Source organism: Xenopus tropicalis, chromosome 5 (assembly GCF_000004195.4).
Source record: "Xenopus tropicalis strain Nigerian chromosome 5, UCB_Xtro_10.0, whole genome shotgun sequence".
NCBI classification, from domain to species: Eukaryota; Metazoa; Chordata; class Amphibia; order Anura; family Pipidae; genus Xenopus; species Xenopus tropicalis.
In genome coordinates this window covers 22,800,689-22,822,181 of record NC_030681.2, presented here as the reverse complement: position 1 = coordinate 22,822,181, position 21,493 = coordinate 22,800,689, and the positions used below count along the sequence as shown (strand labels likewise).

At 36.2% G+C, this 21,493-nt stretch overlaps 1 protein-coding gene across 21 annotated transcripts in view; it reads left to right on the top strand.

Moving 5' to 3' along the window:
- Nucleotides 1-21,493, top strand: part of nrxn1 (neurexin 1) — a 919,306-nt gene that overhangs the window by 87,488 nt on the left and 810,325 nt on the right. For 9 of the 21 annotated variants that reach the window (XM_031902192.1, XM_031902191.1, XM_031902199.1 and 6 more), the window contains exons 3-5: nt 9,537-9,554; nt 13,221-13,250; nt 13,979-13,990. The exons of 5 other annotated variants lie outside the window; for them this stretch is intronic. In XM_031902192.1, coding sequence (XP_031758052.1) covers nt 9,537-9,554; nt 13,221-13,250; nt 13,979-13,990 — 60 coding nt within the window. The remainder of the gene's footprint in view (nt 1-9,536; nt 9,555-13,220; nt 13,251-13,978; nt 13,991-21,493) is intronic. 7 more of the 21 variants (XM_031902190.1, XM_031902187.1, XM_031902182.1 and 4 more) reach the window with 3 other exon arrangements.

Genomic DNA, 21,493 nt, shown 5'->3' with positions numbered 1-21,493 from the left:
AAACGGCAGGTAAGGAGGTAGAAACAATAGGATTTCTACCTCCTTCTACCGATTCAGTGCTGAAGGCAGATTTTGGTCAGACGCCTTCTATGGCGCCCGATCAAAATCTTTTAACTGGCCCGATCAGCGAGTCGACCGATATCAGCAGCTTCAACTCGCCGACTTGCCATACACGCACCGAATATCGTACAAAACGAGGTTTCGTACAATATTATCGGTGCGTGTATGGCCAGCTTTAATTGTGGCTTTTATAATTATGCATACAATTTGGGGCAGATACCAAAGATTTACCGTATTTTGTAAATTTCATGCAATGTGTCACAATAGTGAGGTGAGTACCAGGAAATAGATACCTCTAGGTAGGCCTAAAAGGTGCCAGTACATTTTAAAGCAATACATTTTAAAACAATAGTCAACAAAAGTAAAATATTTTTTCAAAGCAATTTTATACAATATTATAAATTTGATCAATATAAAACTAACTTATGTTTTCTGATAACCATTTTTCTTAACTCTAGCATAATTGTGGATTCTTGTTCTATAAAAACGTACTGATTGACTAATGGGTATAAGGAAACTGATTTATATTAAACTGAAACAAATTTAAGGTAATAAGTAGTGATGAGCGAGTCTGTCCCATTTTGCTTCGCTGAAAAATTTGCAAATCTTTGAAAAGATTTGCGAAACAGCAAAAAATTTGTGAAATGGCAAAAATGTTGTGCGTAAAAAAAATATATTTTTTTTTAGGTGGGCGACAATTATTTGTTGCACGGCAAATTTTTCCGTGACAAATTTTGTTGCCTGTTTCCTGAAAAATGCAGAAATTCACCACAAATCCATGCCTGCCAAATTATTTCACTTATCACCATTAGTAAGCTTTCTATACAGTTGCATGCTGATTTATATCAAACCAACTCAAGGTATAATGTATCCAAACTGATTGCTGAGCCTTTTTAAACTGTTAGAAGCAGTGGACACTTTTTCTTAACTTTTTTTAAAAAAAATCAATAAAATTAAAATTATTAATTTGGTAGTAAACTCACACACCTTATATTAACTGTTCTACATCAGAACACAGGCTGAAAATATCTACAAAATAATAATTCTTGAAACTGAGAAACATATGACTCCCAGTACCATGGCAGTAAAAAAAGAAAAATGTAACTGGCACATAATTGTTTTTGTAAGCAACATGCTCAAAATGTATGAGAAAATGCACAAAGTCTTTGAATACTTATCAACTACTTATAAGAGTGTAGTCCTTATGCAAGTTCCCATAGTAATGCAAGTAGAAATGTGGGTGGAATATTAGCAACATTCATATCTTTAGTCACGGACGGTTAACATATATCTGAATTTCATGCTGTGAAAACACAAGAAAGGAGCAGGGACGATGATACACGATCAAGATACCCACTTATAAGTCTAAATAATGTTCTACAACATATCCAGGATATCCATGGTAATTGCTTAAAACCATATATAAAATATATTTAGTACCAAAGTATGACTACTTCAGGATTCTAAGCTGTTCACAGGTATTGTAAATTCTTGGTTCCCAAAACATTCCAAATACAATCCTTTCAGTGTGCCCTTAATTAGATGCTATGATTATTCCTTATGGATAGCTTAGGGGCACATTTACTAATCCATGAACGTCCGAAAAGCGTCCGAATGCGTTTTTTTCGTAATGATCGGTATTTTGCGATTTTTTCGTAAATTGTCACAACTTTTTCGTAGCCTTACGACTTGCGCGAATTGTCGCGACTTTTTCGTGGCCATCACGCTGAGTACGAAAGTTTCGGATTCATTCAAGCTTCGGTATCGTGACTTTCCTTGGGCCGGGTTGGAGCTGCAGAGTGCCATTGAGCCCTATGGGAGACTTTCCTTGGGCCAGGTTGGAGCGGCAGAGTGCCATTGAGCCCTATGGGAGACTTTCCTTGGGCCAGGTTGGAGCTGCAGAGTGCCATTGAGCCCTATGGGAGACTTTCCTTGGGCCGGGTTGGAGCTGCAGAGTGCCATTGAGCCCTATGGGAGACTTTCCTTGGGCCGGGTTGGAGCTGCAGAGTGCCATTGAGCCCTATGGGAGACTTTCCTTGGGCCAGGTTGGAGCTGCAGAGTGCCATTGAGCCCTATGGGAGACTTTACTTGGGCCAGGTTGGAGCTGCAGAGTGCCATTGAGCCCTATGGGAGACTTTCCTTGGGCCGGGTTGGAGCTGCAGAGTGCCATTGAGTCCTATGGGAGACTTTCCTTGGGCCAGGTTGGAGCTGCAGAGTGCCATTGAGCCCTATGGGAGACTTTCCTTGGGCCGGATTGGAGCTGCAGAGTGCCATTGAGTCCTATGGGAGACTTTACTTGGGCTGGGTTGGAGCTGCAGAGTGCCATTGAGTCCTATGGGAGGCTTTCCTTGGGCAGGTTGGAGCTGCAGAGTGCCATTGAGCCCTATGGGAGACTTTCCTTGGGACGGGTTGGAGCTGCAGAGTGCCATTGAGCCCTATGGGAGACTTTCCTTGGGGCAGGTTGGAGCTGCAGAGTGCCATTGAGCCCTATGGGAGACTTTCCTTGGGCCGGGTTGGAGCTGCAGAGTGCCATTGAGCCCTATGGGAGACTTTCCTTGGGCCGGGTTGGAGCTGCAGAGTGCCATTGAGTCCTATGGGAGACTTTCCTTGGGCCAGGTTGGAGCTGCAGAGTGCCATTGAGCCCTATGGGAGACTTTCCTTGGGCCAGGTTGGAGCTTCAGAGTGCCATTGAGCCCTATGGGAGACTTTCCTTGGGCCGGGTTGGAGCTGCAGAGTGCCATTGAGCCCTATGGGAGACTTTCCTTGGGCCGGGTTGGAGCTGCAGAGTGCCATTGAGCCCTATGGGAGACTTTCCTTGGGCCGGGTTGGAGCTGCAGAGTGCCATTGAGCCCTATGGGAGACATTCCTTGGGCCAGGTTGGAGCTGCAGAGTGCCATTGAGCCCTATGGGAGACTTTCCTTGGGCCGGGTTGGAGCTGCAGAGTGCCATTGAGCCCTATGGGAGACTTTCCTTGGGCCAGGTTGGAGCTGCAGAGTGCCAATAAGTCCTATGGGAGGCTTCCAAAATCATGCAAAGTCTGAAAGTTTTGCCCGCCGTTTACGAGCGCTCAATACGAAAAAGTCGCAACAATATACAAGCAAATTGTAATGGCTACGAAAAAGTCACGACAATTTACGAAAAAGTTGTAACGGCTACGAAAAAACGCAAAAAATACGAAAAAGTCGCAAAATGTTCGTTTCCAATCCGAATTTTTCCCATTCGGATTCGGATTTGTGGATTAGTAAATCAGCCCCTTAGTGTTCTTTGATTGAAAGCCTTGTGCAGATCTTCCAGAAATTATTCCAATAAAGTCTATATAATAAGGTCTGTCATGCTTTAACATACAAATAATCATTTTTATTGCGCTATAGTGCATTGTTTCAGCAGTCACCTTATATGTTTCCTAAAGCAGTGTCCACATATATTAATGTGTTAAGGCAAACTTCTATCATTGGACATTTTGATTCTTCTCTACTTTGCCATTCAATACCACCAAATAACATACATGACACTGAATAAAACGTGAACTGTAGTTTCTTCCTTGAAACATTATTGCTGATTTTTCACAATCTAAATAAACCCTCTTCAATTATATACATAAGCAAAATATATAAAAGGGTAAATGCTTTTTAGCATAAAATCACTAGACAGCGATTATCCTCACTTCACCATTTATTGATTCTGATCAGCAGTAAGTAGCTAATGAGATTTTAAGTAACAATGCGCTGCAGAAGATTGTAGTCTAATATTTAGTTGTAGCACTTTTATGCTTTTAAAAATACCATTGAGATCATGCTCTGATGGTAGAATTTACAAGCTAATTATGAGGCTGCTTTGCTGTTGTTTACTTACAAAAATAGATCTGTTTTTTTTTTCATTCATTCAAATTTATGAAGTGATTCAGTTGTACAGATATGGGACCTGTTATCCAGAATGCTCAGACCTGGGGTTTTCCTTAAAGGACAATGAAAGGTTAATATAAATTAAAAGTAAGTCTAAAGGCATTCTTTTTAAGTACTTACTGCGTATCTAAATTCCCAGATCCCTGCTTGCTTCTCTGAGATATGGTGCTGGCAGCCTACAGCATTGTGAAGACTACAGTGACATCACTGAAATCTCTCTGTCCTTCCTGTAGGCTGCCAGCGGCAGCCTTCCTATTCTCTGAGCATGTGTGTAACTTGATCCTGTCTGCTGTTCTGAGCTACACATGCCCACCAGCCAATCAGAAGCGGATCTGGCAGAGGGGAGGGGGGGAGGGAATGAAACACATGTGCAGTATGAAGCAAGGAGGGAAAGGAAGGGAGAATACCTTTTTAGAGATGGCTGCCTGTTCTAGAAAATGGGAAGTAAGTGTGACTGAGTAAATATTTGATTAGGTGAGCTAAAAGTGTGGCGTTTTTACTAAACAATAGAAGGACTATTGGGCAGTATGCTTTTTAAATTTTGCCTTGCATTCTCCTTTAAGTCTACTAAAAATCAATTAACATTGAATAAACCCAATAGGATTGTTTTGCATCCAATAAGGATTAATTATATCTTAGTTGGGATCAAGTACAGGTACTGTTTTATTATTACAGAGAAAAGGGAATCATTTAAACATGAAATAAACCCAATAGGGCTGTTCTGCCCCCAATAAGGGGTAATTATATCTTAGTTGGGATCAAGTACAGGTACTGTTTTATTATTACAGAGAAAATGGAATCATTTAACCATTTAATAAACCCAATAGGGCTGTTCTGCCCCAATAAGGGGTAATTATATCTTAGTTGGGATCAAGTACAGGTACTGTTTTATTATTACAGAGAAAATGGAATCATTTAACCATTAAATAAACCCAATAGGGCTGTTCTGCCCCCAATAAGGGGTAATTATATCTTAGTTGGGATCAAGTACAGGTACTGTTTTATTATTACAGAGAAAATGGAATCATTTAACCATTTAATAAACCCAATAGGGCTGTTCTGCCCCAATAAGGGGTAATTATATCTTAGTTGGGATCAAGTACAAGGTACTGTTTTATTATTACAGAGAAAAGGGAATCATTTAACCATTTAATAAACCCAATAGGGCTGTTCTGCCCCAATAAGGGGTAATTATATCTTAGTTGGGATCAAGTACAGGTACTGTTTTATTATTACAGAGAAAAGGGAATCATTTAACCATGAAATAAACCCAATAGGGCTGTTCTGCCCCCAATAAGGGGTAATTATATCTTAGTTGGGATCAAGTACAGGTACTGTTTTATTATTACAGAGAAAAGGGAATCATTTAACCATGAAATAAACCCAATAGGGCTGTTCTGCCCCCAATAAGGGGTAATTATATCTTAGTTGGGATCAAGTACAGGTACTGTTTTATTATTACAGAGAAAAGGGAATCATTTAACCATTAAATAAACCCAATAGGGCTGTTCTGCCCCCAATAAGGGGTAATTATATGTTAGTTGGGATCAAGTACAGGTACTGTTTTATTATTACAGAGAAAAGGGAATCATTTAACCATGAAATAAACCCAATAGGGCTGTTCTGCTCCCAATAAGGGGTAATTATATCTTAGTTGGGATCAAGTACAGGTACTGTTTTATTATTACAGAGAAAAGGGAATCATTTAACCATTAAATAAACCCAATAGGGCTGTTCTGCTCCCAATAAGGGGTAATTATATCTTAGTTGGGATCAAGTACAGGTACTGTTTTATTATTACAGAGAAAAAGGAAATCATTTTTAAAAATTAGAATTATTACAATTATTTGCTTATAATGAAGTCTATGGGAGACATTTTTTTCCGTAAATTGGAACTTTCTGGATAACGGGTTTCCTGATAATGGATCCCATACCATAATACCTTTTTTAGCCTAATAAAGATTACACGTGGTTAGCTGGAAGATCTCTTTTGTGGTGAAGTATGACTTCAGAAAAATCTGATAACCCTTGTGATAACCCCAATATAATATTAGTATTTTTATATACTTATTTGTAATTCATCAGAATTGTGCTTAATTCCTGTAAGAGAACTGTGATCAAAATAACAAACCAATACATTTTTAAATGAATATTAAAAGACTACATAGAGAAGTTCAAATTTTTAATTACATACATAATAGATTTGTCATATCACACAAATGTAATGGCTCGCTACTGGTTAGTTAGAACTTGGCCCTGGGTAAATTCTTTTTCCGGTTATTGTTCTCTAGTTTCCTGTGGAAAATGAAGTTTTTTTTGAATAAATAAGCAAATCTGAACATGGATAGGAATAGGTTGGTTGGATGGAGCACACCAGGAATACTTTGATCAATAAAATTAAGCCATGAAACGCGTCAAGCTGGGGGGGTCTGAGCTGTCTAATATTGATCAAAGTATTCCTGGCATGCTCCATCCAACCAACCTATTCTTTGCAAGTCACTACGCCTGGATCGGGGGCGTTTCCGGATGTGTTAGCACAGGATACTAAGGCAGAACTACCCGGTGAGTGCTCCCTATTGCTGTTGAACATGGAGAGGAAACTGGGGCAGAATGTAAATGTATACACAATTTATGATCTAGATGTAGTTCTGACTACAAAAATATTAGTTTCTGATAAAACTTGTACAGCATAATAAATATAGAGAATGTAGATAAAAAACTATAGATAATTAGTAAAAGGTATAGGGAATGGTATGGATATAAAAAATATATATTAGAAATTATCTAGGAATTTGCCTAATAAACACATAAAGAGAGATATGGATGCAATGAATAAGAGAATTTTGGAAGGAGAATTATAACAAAAAAATATTTTGGTGTTTTTTTCTTGATTTGAAAAAGAAAAAAAAAGCACAGCAAAAAAATGTGGGTGCAAACAAGTTTGGGAGTATTTTCTGAAACCTTGAATAGTCAAGATTTACTTAAAACCAAAAAAAGCAAAAATTGGAAGAAAAAAACTGGTGAGGTTCTATAGCAGTCAATGGGCATATTCTCTAACAACTTTATTTTTCCGATTTACTAAAACATTTTAGATTTTCAGCCTCATTAAAAATAAATGGAATAATGTGATATTCAAACTTTTTAATAAATTGGCCACTTAGGGACCTATTTATTAAAATTTTAGATTATTTATACAATTCGAGAAAATTGTGGTAAAAAAATATGATCACAAAATAAAAAATATCTAAATCCTAGCAATCTTAAATCTAAATCAATAGCTGGTGCATTTTCAACTTAGAGCTATTTTATTTTTCTCATCTGAGTCTTTCCATAAATATGCTAACAACCAAGAAAAAAGTTAGAGATTTTAAAAACCCTTGATCGGGTTAAAGTGCATTTTATTCATGATTGAATTTCAAAATAAATCACATTTAATTCCACCCCATAAATATTTTTTTCATTATATGACAAGGATTTGCTGAAACTGAAGAAAAACATGCATTTTTTATAGAGAGACGAAAAAAAAAATCCAATTAAATGGGCTAAGACACAGTTCATAAGGAAAGACTTTGTTATTTGTTGTTGTTTAGGTCACCTAATGACAGGAAAGGGAATTCTCAAAGCAAAATATGTATTCTCTGAACTGTGTAAGTGACATGAGGTAATCCTTTGCAATGGGAGAAATGGAGATCTTATCTTCAGCAAAAGAATGGCAGTTTTAAAGATATTATTATTGTGACATTTCTGAAAATGGAGGCTGATTCTGTAGATTTATTCAATGCTGTACCTACCAACACATAAACTACATTTCTGACATTAACATTACAGTGTGCTGGGCAATGTAACTTCTACGTTTATAGATATTATTTTATATTGTGCCAATTTAGCAGTCTTAAAGATTTTGATAAATAAATTCTGGGCAGTTAAAACTATGCCTATATTATCAACTGAATGATTATAAAACTGGACTATGACTGTAAACTCAGTTTATAATGTATCACTTAAAGCAGGGGTCCCCAACCTTTCTTACTCGTGAGCCACAGTCAAATGTAAAAAGACTTGGAGAGCAACACAAGCACCATAAAAGTTCATGGAGGTGCCAAATAAGGGCTGTGATTGGCTATTAGGGGCCTCTATGCACCCTATCAGCTTACAGGGGCTTTATTTGGTAGGAAATCTTGTTTTTATTCAACCAAAACTTGCCCCCAAGTCAGGAATTCAAAAATAACTCCCTGGTTTGGGGGCAATGAGAGCAATATCCAAGGGGTTGGGGAGCAACATGTTGCCCCTGAGCTACTGGTTGGGGATCACTGACTTTACAGTTTAACCATCTGCGGTGGTGTAATAATCAAAGTTTGCTTCCAATCTAATAACCCATAGCAACCAGTGGGGTGATGGAATGTCAACTTTTGAGCTGGAGAAAACAGCAATCAAGTTTTTTTGTAAACCCTTTTTGCTCTTTGAAAGTCATAGATGTAATAAATCTGTCTGTTCCTGTGAGATTTGTTAATTGTTACTAGGCAGCAGCCCAGTTTCATCACTTTGCCTTAAAAATAATTGCTTATATGGTACTGGAGGTGGTCATGTAGAGTTTTTGGTCAAGGACCGCATTCCCAGTATGTTCCTCAGGGAAGGGTTTTCTGATGGGAAATTGCAATGTTTATTCCTATAGTTGAGGCAATGGATTGACTATTCAGTTACAGCATGGCTTTAACAGGTCACTTTAACTTTTAAATTAATTCACAATGCCAGCTCAAAACAAATAAAAATAGGTTATTTCAAGAAAGGATAAGTAAAACTTACATTTTTATATTGTTGCATGATAACAGTGGGTTCTGATGAAAAAACATTTTTTGAAAAAATGAATATTTTCTGATGTTTGCAAAATGAAATGCATCATTGCTATCATACTACAGTTCTACATATCTTTACAACAAAATACTTGTCTCTTTAAGAAAGTAAAATGACATTTTTATATTTGTGTCTGAAAACAGTGGGTACTGATGAGTGAGGTCTTGTCGAAAAAAAAGGGAATATTTACTCATATATGGAATATAATAAATCAGCATTGTCATGTTGTAATTCTAGATATTTGTATAACAAAACATATGTCTTCAAAGCCAAATGACAAGTTAGTGATTCTGAATGGTTTCCATTCTTCATGCTCATTCCAATATATTAGAGGCTTTAGAAGAATTACAAGGAATAGAGCAATCAGGACTGTAATATTTTAGGAAAAAAACTATACAAAGATATCTGGGGAGATCATGTGATTGTATATTGATAACACACATTAAATATCCAAGCCGTGTACTAGATTTTATGCAGAACTGGAATATACACACTTCCTAAAATTATTGCAGAAATGGCATACTGTCCTGTCATTTAGATTCCAAAGGTGGAACCCCACCCTCTCTGTTGCTTTTATTTCCCCCACCCTCTGAATGGTAGCAACTGAGCATCTGCATGTTGTGTTTGATGCCTTGCATGAACACATGCAATGGCAAGTTCTGGTCTGCATGCCGCTTACTGAATGTTTCTCCTTTTCTCTCCTTCCCTGTCATGTGCTTTCAGAAGACAACCGTGTAGAAGGTGGGTGCTTTCGACCTATTCTTTTCTTTAGCTCTCTTCCTCTAACTTTTCCATAGCTTATGATTTTAGTTAGAAATGATAAGTTATATGCAGTTCTGTATTATCTGAAAGGGGAAAATGCAATACAGTATGATTTATTTTATCTTTGGCTTAGATTGTGCACCACATTGCTGTGCCAAGCACATTCTGCAGTATGCTCAGTAATGTTGCAGACACTTTCAATTTTAGCATGACATTACAAGGCTAAAATAAATGGATAGAATTTTAAGGCGAATTATTTTTAGATGCCCCATATGCACAACGTGCTACATATGTTATTGTTAAGTTTATGTAATGTAAAAATCCGTTTTCACAATGCCTGCCTTTTAACCTTGTCGTCTTCAGTACCAAGGGGCATTAAATCATAAAGAGGATGGAAGAAATTCTTATAAGATCATTTAATTTTAGCTACAAATAATAATATAATAAACATGATATATTTTTTAAACATGCTTTACCTATAGGACCACTGAAACAGCTAACACTATGGTCAAATTTGGATTATTAGTAGGAATGGTATACTATGTGGAAATGCATCTAGGTGTATAGGTACTCATATGGATAGATGTAGATTAAACTGTATGAAAATCCTTGAAAAAGGAGGGAATGGGAACATTAATACATGAAATACAAAAAGACCAGGATGTGCTGAGTTAGAGATCTAAAGTGTAGTCTTGGTAAGACTTTACTGTAACTAGCAAGTAAATAGGTCCAACTATAAGCAGTATTTGGCCAATATAAGTGAAAAAAACCATCCAAAAGACCCCATGAAAAGATTAATCATGCAATGAAAATGCTCTTTAAGCAAAGTGGATACCCACAAACACAAGCAAGTTCAACGCCACAAATAGCAAATAAAGTTATTGCAGTTGAAAATGAGCTGCCACTTGTAATGACACTTATTACCTTTTTGGACAACAGGCAACATTTAGCATAAGCATAAAAAGATAAGTAGCACTAGCTTTGATATCTGCTTTACATAAAACATTGAATTTTGAATTCAATGAACTCAGAATGTGGCACATATCATAAGAAATATACTACTATTCATTCATACTGGCAAAGAACTTGGGTAACCAGCTTTCTAGTACAGGGATGTAAAAACCTAGATCCTCTAGAACTTTTTCAGACAGCCATTTTCTATTTTACAAAGGTTTTGAACATTGCTATGCCTTATTATGGTTTGGAACCATTGTACGGTATTAAACCATCTTCTTTACCTTCGCATGAGGTGTAGATGGCTGATTTGTAATCCTAATAAATTGCAATAATTTAATCCATAGTCTAAATACTAATCAAATTACACATATAAAGCTAGATGTAATCATACAGATGACATTGCAGTTAGAAACAAGGATTCTTAACCTAGACCCCAAAAAATGGCACCCATGCTGTTTAGGATAGTTTGTATGATAATTGTCAGTACCCTCAAAGGAGGCCTTTCAATAGACAATAGTAATTAAAATAAATGCTTTCTACTAAACCAGTTTGTGGATCATCAGGTTTATTCCCAAACATAATCTGGCTCTCCAGAGAAAAAGGTTAGTAAACACTGCCTTAAAACCAGTCATGTTTGCTATAAGAGAGAATTTAAGTCAAGATCTTTAATATGTTACCAGACCTTATAAAATCAATAAAGGCTATTTCTGAGGTAAGTAACATTTGATAGGAAATCTGTTTGAACAGTTAGTGGCCTCTATATTGTTCAGTACACTGCTTCAACAACTTTCAAGGTTGTATAACTGGTAATGACTTCTAATTGCCCCGTATTTGGTGAACTGAAATCAGAAGTACAGGTACTATTAAAAATTAACTTGGAATAAGCTAAACCATTGCCTGGATTGCACAATCTGTCTTTATCTTATGTTATAGGAAGTTTATATTATAGGAAAGCACAGGAATGTGCTCCTGAGTGTTTTATAATACTAATTTTGCATTTAGGATTTATTTTATATTTACCATCTCTCAAATGCATAGAGATAAGAGAGTTAAGTATACGAACACAACTTACCTTGGACTAGTTTAATATTCCATAAGGAAAAAACAGACTCAAGATTTTATCCATAAACTTAATAGAAGCCAACACTAAAGAAGACAATGGCTGCTGACTTAACTAATATATAGATATATGGGCCAAACCAATGACCTTCACCATAAGTTTCTGGTCAGGCTTATTCAGATATTAATCAAGCAGGCTGAAAAAGCCTGTGAGCCGAGAATCACATAACCATGTAGGGCCATTGATGCTATTCATGACTGTTGGGTTTCCATGGGCTCTGTGTAATGCAGTCATATGCTTTCTAAATTGGTGACCTAGCCAAACGAGAAGTTCTCTCCCAACTCTCATTATAATAAATATGGCTTTTTGTTGTAACACCCCATATATATATTTAGTTTGCACTCATATATGTGGAAAGTACAGCACTTAACAGATTTTGACAGAAAAATAGTGTTTATTTAGAAACCCAACATTTCAATCACAGCCAGTGACCTTTCTTTAGGAAAGAACATAAATGTATATTCACTTACATAAAATAGGCTTGGATGTTTGAATAACTGAAACATTGGTCCAGGCCACATTTCATGAAACTGAGTCCTAGAAAATCCCATAGACTAAAATGACATTTTTAGGAAATAAAAGATTTTTCGTTCAAAATGAATTTGGCAGTTTTGGGCACATAACAAGATTTAGACAAATCCAGCGACATAGCCTCAGCCTATAAGTTGGGTATATTTTTCTTTTTAAAATACTTTTTGTTTTTTATTTTTTTCTCCTGGTTTTTCCCTGATCCAAAGTTTCAGATGCCACAGTGAAGCAGTCGTTAGTTCTAGAATGTAGCTAATGCTGGACTTAAATCTCAGCCAAGCTTTATCTTCTCCTGAAGTCATGCTATCTCTGTTACTTCTTCTTTCAACTGCCAACTATTTCTCCAAGCAAAATCCAGCATCTGATCCACTTGACCTGTGCTACTGTATCTTCATTGTCTATAACAAATCATACCTTTAAAGAGTTTCACACATTCATGGCAAAAGAAAACCCTACAAATTAAAAAAATATTGTCTTTAAAATGCCGGTCATTGGGTTTGCACATATTACTTTCCATTGATACAGGCCCCTTTCTTCTCACAGAGAGACTTTCCAGCATTGTCATTTCAGTGTTTAAGAATTTTTTTCAATTATCTGAAACACTCATTCCTAATGAGGGGAAAAAGACCAGAACCAGCCCATTTGAAAGATTCGACTTAATGCCTTACTTTCTGCTGAAAACTATATATTTTGAAAGAAAGAGCACTGAAAGTAATGATGTCAAAGTGCAAAAAGGCAGATTTTATAATTATTTCTTATAGACTCCAAATAATTCTTTTGTTCTTTTTTTATTTCAAGTATTATGTTGATATAAAATTTATACCATTTAGGATTATTCAGTGTTTGAATTGTAGTTTAATTACTCTTTGTCCCTGAGTATGTCTGCCAGGGATGGAATTACTGTAAATGTTTTTTTCCCATTAAGAGACAGATGCCATACAGGAAGAACAATTGCTTGTCACAAACCATTTTTGTCACTGTGGCAACATCTTCCCATGCTCCCTTGTATCTTGCTGACTTTGCTCTTGTTTCCCTTTAAGGTCTGGCGCACCTGATGATGGGCGACCAAGGTATGGGCTCTGTTCCTTTTCCACTCTGCTTTCATCGTCTCCTATTGTTTCTGTAGCTGCTTCAGTCCTTCACTGCAAAGATGGGCAATTGCTTTAAAGCTGTGCACATTACTTTAGCCACATCCTTGTTTCCTTTCTGCTCACTCTTTATACCCTTTTCTGCAATATAATAACTGAACCAAATTGGGACCAAACAAACAGCTGTGTATTGTTCTAAGATGGTTATCTGCTACCAGTACAGGATAGATATTCTCAAACAGACACAAAAAAATGTTGGTGACTTAGATTGAGAAGACAATCAGTTTATCATATTGTATTGAGTGAAGATTCCATTATGGTTTATTATTTTTCCATCAATGCATGGCTGACCGGTTCATTACAAGACCACTCCAACCCTAACTTTGAAGTTATGAAATTAAGGTTTACTTTTGTGTATTCATTTAACAACTCTAGTATTTGCTTGTTTTACCGACATCTTTTTGTCTGTTTTTTTAATTAGTGCATGAAGACCCTTGGTACTTAACAAATGCATGCTTACTTACCCTTGATCTGCAACACTCACTACATCACTAGAACATATTTCCAAACCTTCCATTACCAGTTTCATTTTAACAGCCTGTTGCATTTTCATATATTCATTTATGTCTTTACTTTCCTTTTCTCTTTTCTCTGTTCTCTTTTGTCTGGAATTGCTTTCTCCTCATGGAATCATTCCATCTAATCTCTAGGCAAAACTAAAGGTACCTCATTTCTATTTCTTACTGAAAATATTACTTAACATGTCTCAATGTTAAAATATTTTGTTTGAAAGGCTCAGTTAGGTAGATACCTTATATTTAAGGAACATCAAGTATACCCAGTAAAAACAGAGGACCCCATGTTTACCCACAGGTATCCGTGTTAGAGGTTTGATGCCTCAATAATGTAAAACCGTCAGTAAATGTAAAATAACAAGAGATATGGTAAGCACTCCCAAGGTGGCAGTTGGCCAGTTAGTTTGATGCATTTTGACATTTAAATCAGTAAATTGATCAATAAATGAACAAACCAAAGCCATGTCTATTAGATTTTGAATCACAGTTTGCAAACGGTGGTGCATGTCAGCCGTAACAGATGTAGTAAAATGATTTTATTTTAAATGTCATACAGTTTGATCCATTCCAAGTGGGTTATATAACCATTGTTCTGTGTTTGGAACCTCAAAATGAATATTTTGAAATTAATAAATATAGACGGTGTTGTCCCCCTATGGCACATGACAAAAGTAAACAGCCAACCCAGCCAACTAGCTGTAAACAATGCATAATGGTTACAAAAATGTATATTCATTTCACAGATGTTTGTTTCTGTTTAGTATAGCTGTAGTACTTTTTACTATACCATAAACTGTTGTTATTAGTACCAGGGAGATGCATGCTGGATGGAAACTCTGCACTGGCGGGACTCTGATACTTAAATAAGATACAAAAGGAATATTCACAATGCACAAACCTGGCCAGAGATTTTAATCATTTATGGGCAGCTAGTAACTCAATATGTTTCTAAACTATAACAAGTAGATACAACACCTTATTTTTTAATATAGGGGCAGAATTTCAATGTGGCAGTAAAAATATGGATCATCCAGCAGTGAACTTTTACTCAATGTAATTACAATAACAAAAGCAAATATTGGTGCTGGGCTTTATGGTGCAATTTTGCATCTATGTTAGTAAAATAGATTTGGTATTTGTAACACAAATAGAGAGTTACTTATGAAATACTTTAGTCTCTCATAGAAAATAATGGGATCTGCCAAATTTCCACTGGCTAATAAAGAATCCTGTAGGTGGGAAAAAGTTCTTTGTTGCACATAAGTCATTTAAGAAGAGGAATCTTTTGCAACAATTTTGCAATTGTGGCTTTATGTTATAGGGCTCAAAAATCAATTTATTTTTAGTGTGATTCTTAATTGATACCCTCTGATGGCAGATATAAAAGTGTTGCAGCTTTATGTAATTGGATTCATATTTTTAAATTGAGGTCCATTAAAGGTATTTGGCCTCATTTACTAAATGCCTTGTATGCCTTTACCTTTTTGCTCATTATTTTTCAAGCTAATATAGCACAAAGTGTATGTATATGGCACAAAGTGTATGTTTACAAACTTCTTACAATCTTGCACTTAGCACTGATACATCTGATTGGTGAATAGCACTGAATAGGCCTCAGTAGATATAAGTGATCTTTGGAAATTCTAAAGTTAGCCCACATCTAGTAACCCATAGTAACCAATCAAAGGTTTGTTTTCAAACAGCTGACCAGTAAATACTACCGGATGATGGTTGCTATGGGTTGCTAGATAACTGGCAAACTTAGTACCATTTATTACATGATGGAAGTGACTCCATTCAAACACAAATGCATTAAAATAAAAATGGTGCCTCAACTTCCATGGCACTTACCAAAGCAAATTCTAATTTTTGTCCACATTGGTAAAATGCACTCACATTTTATTCAGCGGTGGCCACTCTTTTTTTTAAACAGAAGCGATTGTGTTAGTATTGTGGGGAGAAACAACAAAGAAAATTTAAAGAAAAGTTAAACCCCTAGTAAAGCATTCTTAGAATTATAAAAAAAATATATAAATGTTATCAGTATGAACTCAGTTCCACGCGTGCTTTTGCCATACAAAGGGCAGACTTGAGAATTGTAACATCACAGATTATATCAAAGCCAGGTCTTACTTTTTTGAAGAAGGTAAATCAAGGTAAGTTCATTCAACTATATGAATCATTTCAAACCCAGCTGTTATTATAGTGAAATTGCTGGATAAAGGGTTTGGATTAGGGATGCACAGAAGCTATTATTTGGATTTGGCAAAGTTTTGAATCCTTTACAAATGATTTGGTTGAATTGAAACCTAACACTGAAATTAGTATTTCAATGAAGCGATCTTGTCCAACACACAGAATACAGCCAGGTACTCCCTAGGGAGCTTAGGGACTAGGAGGGAGTGTATGGCAACATGGAAGGAGGTTTATAGAGAGGAACAAAGGAAGATAGGGGCCTGTAGGACAGAATGATCGTTTTATTTGTTACGCTTCAATAGAATGGGAATAGTGATTAGCGAATCACACAAAAATTCACAAATTAATGATTTAGCAGTAGAAAGGCAAAAGATATATTTGCACTATAATACTGTGAAACACTAAACTGTAAATACTAAACAGGCTACATTGAATCCCAGCGATTCCCACCACAGAGATTCAGAGCACCAGCCCTGTTGTGGATATAGCAAAATGCATATTCAGTGTCTTGCAAAATTATAGAGAACCATTTTCAGTGCTTCAAGGAAAACTAACCCCCTATGTACAACAGCCCCCCTCAACTGCCCTCCTTTGGCCCCCCCTCACTTCTCCCTCCCTGCACAGTGTATTGCATAAAAAGCTTTCATACCTAGAGGAGTTTAGTTCACCTTTAAACAGCATCTGCTCTGAATACAAAATGTGTACATGGAGAGACATACATTCTTCACCCCAGATTAAATAGTGGTCTTCAGAACATAATAACAATGCCACCTTATATTTATCACAGATTTTCTGACTGTTTGATAAAGGCCAATGCACAGAATGCTCCTCCGCTTACGTGTAATAATTAAATACACATTAAAGGCAATGGTATTATTTTAGATATGTAGATACGCTGTTTCTATATCTTATCACTCCAATTCAGAGCACCTTCCTGGCAACTATATAGCATCCATCTGAAAGAACTGGCCATTTTCTAAATATAGCTTTTTAAAGATCTTCCTTAGGAATTACTGGCTGTGTTTTATTATCTAATTAGTAATAGACACAAGTAACCTACTGTACATAATATAGTTTCATGGCCTACTTGAAAATTAGTCTTTCAAATGTATGCTTATTTCATAATTATAGTTAACAATTTCACCGTAAATTAAACTAGTCTAAGGAAGAATAATGCTTCTTCTGGAACTTAAAAAATATTTCCTTTTTCTCTGTAATAATAAAACAGTACCTGTACTTGATCCCAACTAAGATATAATTACCCCTTATTGGGGGCAGAACAGCCCTATTGGGTTTATTTAATGGTTAAATGATTTCCTTTTCTCTGTAATAATAAAACAGTACCTGTACTTGATCCCAACTAAGATATAATTACCCCTTATTGGGGGCAGAACAGCCCTATTGGGTTTATTTAATGGTTAAATGATTCCCTTTTCTCTGTAATAATAAAACAGTACCTGTACTTGATCCCAACTAAGATATAATTACCCCTTATTGGGGCAGAACAGCCCTATTGGGTTTATTTAATGGTTAAATGATTCCCTTTTCTCTGTAATAATAAAACAGTACCTGTACTTGATCCCAACTAAGATATAATTACCCCTTATTGGGGGCAGAACAGCCCTATTGGGTTTATTTCATGTTTAAATGATTCCCTTTTCTCTGTAATAATAAAACAGTACCTGTACTTGATCCCAACTAAGATATAATTACCCCTTATTGGGGCAGAACAGCCCTATTGGGTTTATTTAATGGTTAAATGATTCCCTTTTCTCTGTAATAATAAAACAGTACCTGTACTTGATCCCAACTAAGATATAAGTAATCCTTATTGGAGGCAGAACAGTCCTATTGGGTATATTAAATATTTTTTAGTAGACAAAGTATGGAGATCCAAATTATGAAACAATCCCCTACGGAAAACCCCTTACAATTCTGGATAACAGGTCCCATACCTGCATACTCATACCTATACTAAACTAACTGTAGATCTTGACATCTCTATAGCCTTAGAAATTATCATCCAAGCCACTTTTAAAAGCATTAACAGTGTCTGCCCTTAGAACCTCACTGCCCTCACTGTGAAGAACCACCTTTGCTATTTCAAATGAAAGTTTAGTCCCTATAAATAGATAGATAAATAGATAGATAATAGACAGAGATAGATCTTAACTGTAGATCCCTGAATACCCTTGGATATCTTCTGTCTGACTTTTTATTAAAATTTGGTGAACCCTTGCCATTTGAAGAGCAGCTCATGAAGGTGCAAAACGGCAGCATCATGCTTGCCATTTTTGCATGTCATTTTTGAGACCCAAAAACGAGAACCTGATGTACAAAGCATACTGTATCTAGCCCTGTACTTATGAAATCTTAATGCAGAGGCTAGGGACAATGCTCCCTTGGACTCCCAAGTTCCTACTTTCTGAGCCTTGCTCCAGAACACAAGGGGGCTGATTTACTAATCCACGAATCCGAATGGGAAAAATTTGGATTGGAAAACAAACATTTTGCTACTTTTTTGTATTTTTTGCGACTTTTTCGTAGCCGTTACGACTTGCGTGAATTGTCACGACTTTTTCCGTAGCCATTACAAATTTCGTGAATTGTCGCGACTTTTTCATAGCCATTATGACTTTCGTGAATTGTCGCGACTTTTCCATAGCCATTACAAATTTCGTGAATTGTCGCGACTTTTTCATAGCCATTATGACTTTCGTGAATTGTCACGACTTTTTCACAGCCATTACAAATTTCGTGAATTGTCGTGACTTTTTCATAGCCATTACGACTTTCGCGAATTGTCGCGACTTTTTTGTATTGAGCACTCAAAAAAGTCGCAAAATACCGATCATTCCGAAAAAACGCATTCAGACACTTTTCGGACGTTCGTGGATTAGTAAATGTGCCCCAAGGAGTAGGTGGTAGTGCTAAATGTTCTCTAAGAGGAGAAATATTGTGCTATTTAGCATGCCAGTGCTTGCTTCTACCCCTTCACAAAGGAGCCTTTAAATGTTGTTTCTTTCATTGAATTTACTTCGTGTCATCTGTTTCCAATTGTGTTTAATATTTTGGCACATCTTTGTCAATGTCAATGTCACATCCAAACAGAAAATATGCCTACATCTCAATCTGCAATTCAGATTTCTGTATTAAAATGCAAACATTCAAATGTGATCATTCCTTAAAAAGCTCATAAAAAGAACAAGCGCTCATTTTTCACATAGACGTATAGGAAATCCTGCTGCCAAATGCTTGTAGCTCCCCCAGCCAGGGAAGTCTGTCAATGAGTTCACCTTGTTGTAATTTCATGAAGAAGTCATACAAGATTGCAGTCTGTGTTGTTGTTATTTGCTTATATTGTATGGCTTGTGAGCCAATATAAAATGGATCCTTTTTCAGAGTGGTATTTGCCATTATTGTTAAAATTTATTTTTAAATGTATGATATTCCGTATTTGCTTGAAATGCCAGTGTCGGACTGAGATGCCAGGGGCCCACCAGAAAACCCTGGACAATGGGCCCACTCTTAAAACTTTAATTCCACAACCCATCCCATAACTCTCACTTTAGTTAAGAGAATGATGGGCAGTAATGATTGCCTTGCTTACACCAACATTTTGCATTTTTAATACAGCATGTGGTGCAGAGGACAGCAGTTCCCCCATACAGACATGTTTGGTAATTTTTTTTCTGCGATTTAAGTCTTTTTTTTCAGTTAAAATAATGAATTTGAATAAAGGTTTAAAAAACACACATTTTTGATATTTTATTAAGCAAAAAAATGTTAGTAAAACATCAGAATGCAAAAGTTAGGTCATGTAGAAAGTCAATGGGGGCTGTGCTAGGTTTTTTATGGTTTTATTCAATCACATGTTTTTCTAATTTGGATTTTTAAAATAAATAATGTAACTAACTTTTATTTTAAACATTTTAGGAAAAAAATCCAAAAGTTACACAAATATGAACGTTGATTAATATCCCACATAGAGCTTTAGGACTTATGTCTGCCTTCTCCTGGCCAGTTGGATAAGGTCTTGAAAGAAATCAGACATTTGGGGAAAAGACAAGTAAAGTAACTTTAGAAAATAAACTAAAGAACCAATCATGAGATTCAGAGATTTGGGAGTAGTGATGAGTGAATCTGTCCCGTTTTGCTTCGTTGAAAAATTCGTGAAACGGCAGAAACATTTGCAAAACGTGTTTATCGAGTGACTTTTTTGTCATGCACAACTTACTTTTTGACACAATATCGCCTATTTTGCCGTGACCATTTTGACATGACCATCCCCATTTTGACACACCCGTGCCCAATTTGACTCAACCGTGCCTATTTTTGACCTGGAATTTTTGTTGCGCCAAAGCTTAGCAGAAGTTTGGCAAAACAATTCGCCAAAGGCGAAATGCGGAAATTCGCTGCAAGTCCATGCCTGGCGAAAACAATTGCTCATCACTATTTAGGCGTAAACCTGCACAGTATCAAAATAAAGATCTCAGACATCTTGGAACATTATTTCCTATTAGGTTTCTTTCTGCATTGGTGTATATTAAATGGATCATTACTCTTTTCTTATGTTCCTTGTCATTATTCCTACTTTGACATGAACAAAGTTTGGCAGAGTGATTTTGCTTCCTGTATATATCACCTGCTTTGTATCCATTTATTACTGCTTAACTGCTTCATTGTCCAAAATATTCTCCATGTATCTTGAGCACATTGTTGCCTATTACATGCTTCACATAGCTATGACTCTTGGATTAATTAAACAAATGAGGATATTGATATTTGTCTTCTGTTCCTTAATGATAAGAAACAAAGATGAGTTTTTCAATTGAGAAATTGTACGCACCTTTGAACCCTTCTAGTGAAACTGCAGTTTTAGAAAATGATAAATACATAATTAGGAAATAATTGGAAAATTACAAATTACCATAGCGTAAGGGCCACATCAATCTTTTCATTAACTAGTGAAGAGCAACCACATTGCCTGTTGTGTGTGACTAGGCAAAGATAGCAATACCAAACATATATTATTCATATCCATTTCATGGTACCGTATGCATTATTTACACACTAATTAAGCAGCTGTATAGGAGCCTCAGGACTGATTCTTGTTTTTTATATGCAGTATGCAAAAATAAATCCAGGTTTCAGAACATTGATTGAAAACATCTAAACCCAACCTCAGCTAATAATTGCTTTTTAATCTTTTAGATAAATAGATATATGTTAAGCAATATTGCGCCTTAAGAACCACACAGCGCCAGTTAGAGTGCAGTGAGGTGCCATGTACACATTTTTTACACTTAATCTGTGGGCAATGAAGTCGTATAGGGTTACTATTTTTTCCATGTTGAAAGAAGCCATCTAATTTGTGCTTAACCTTGTGAATGTCCTATAAAATACAAAACTCTTCATATGGAAAATCTTCCATATGACTATTTCATTTTGTAT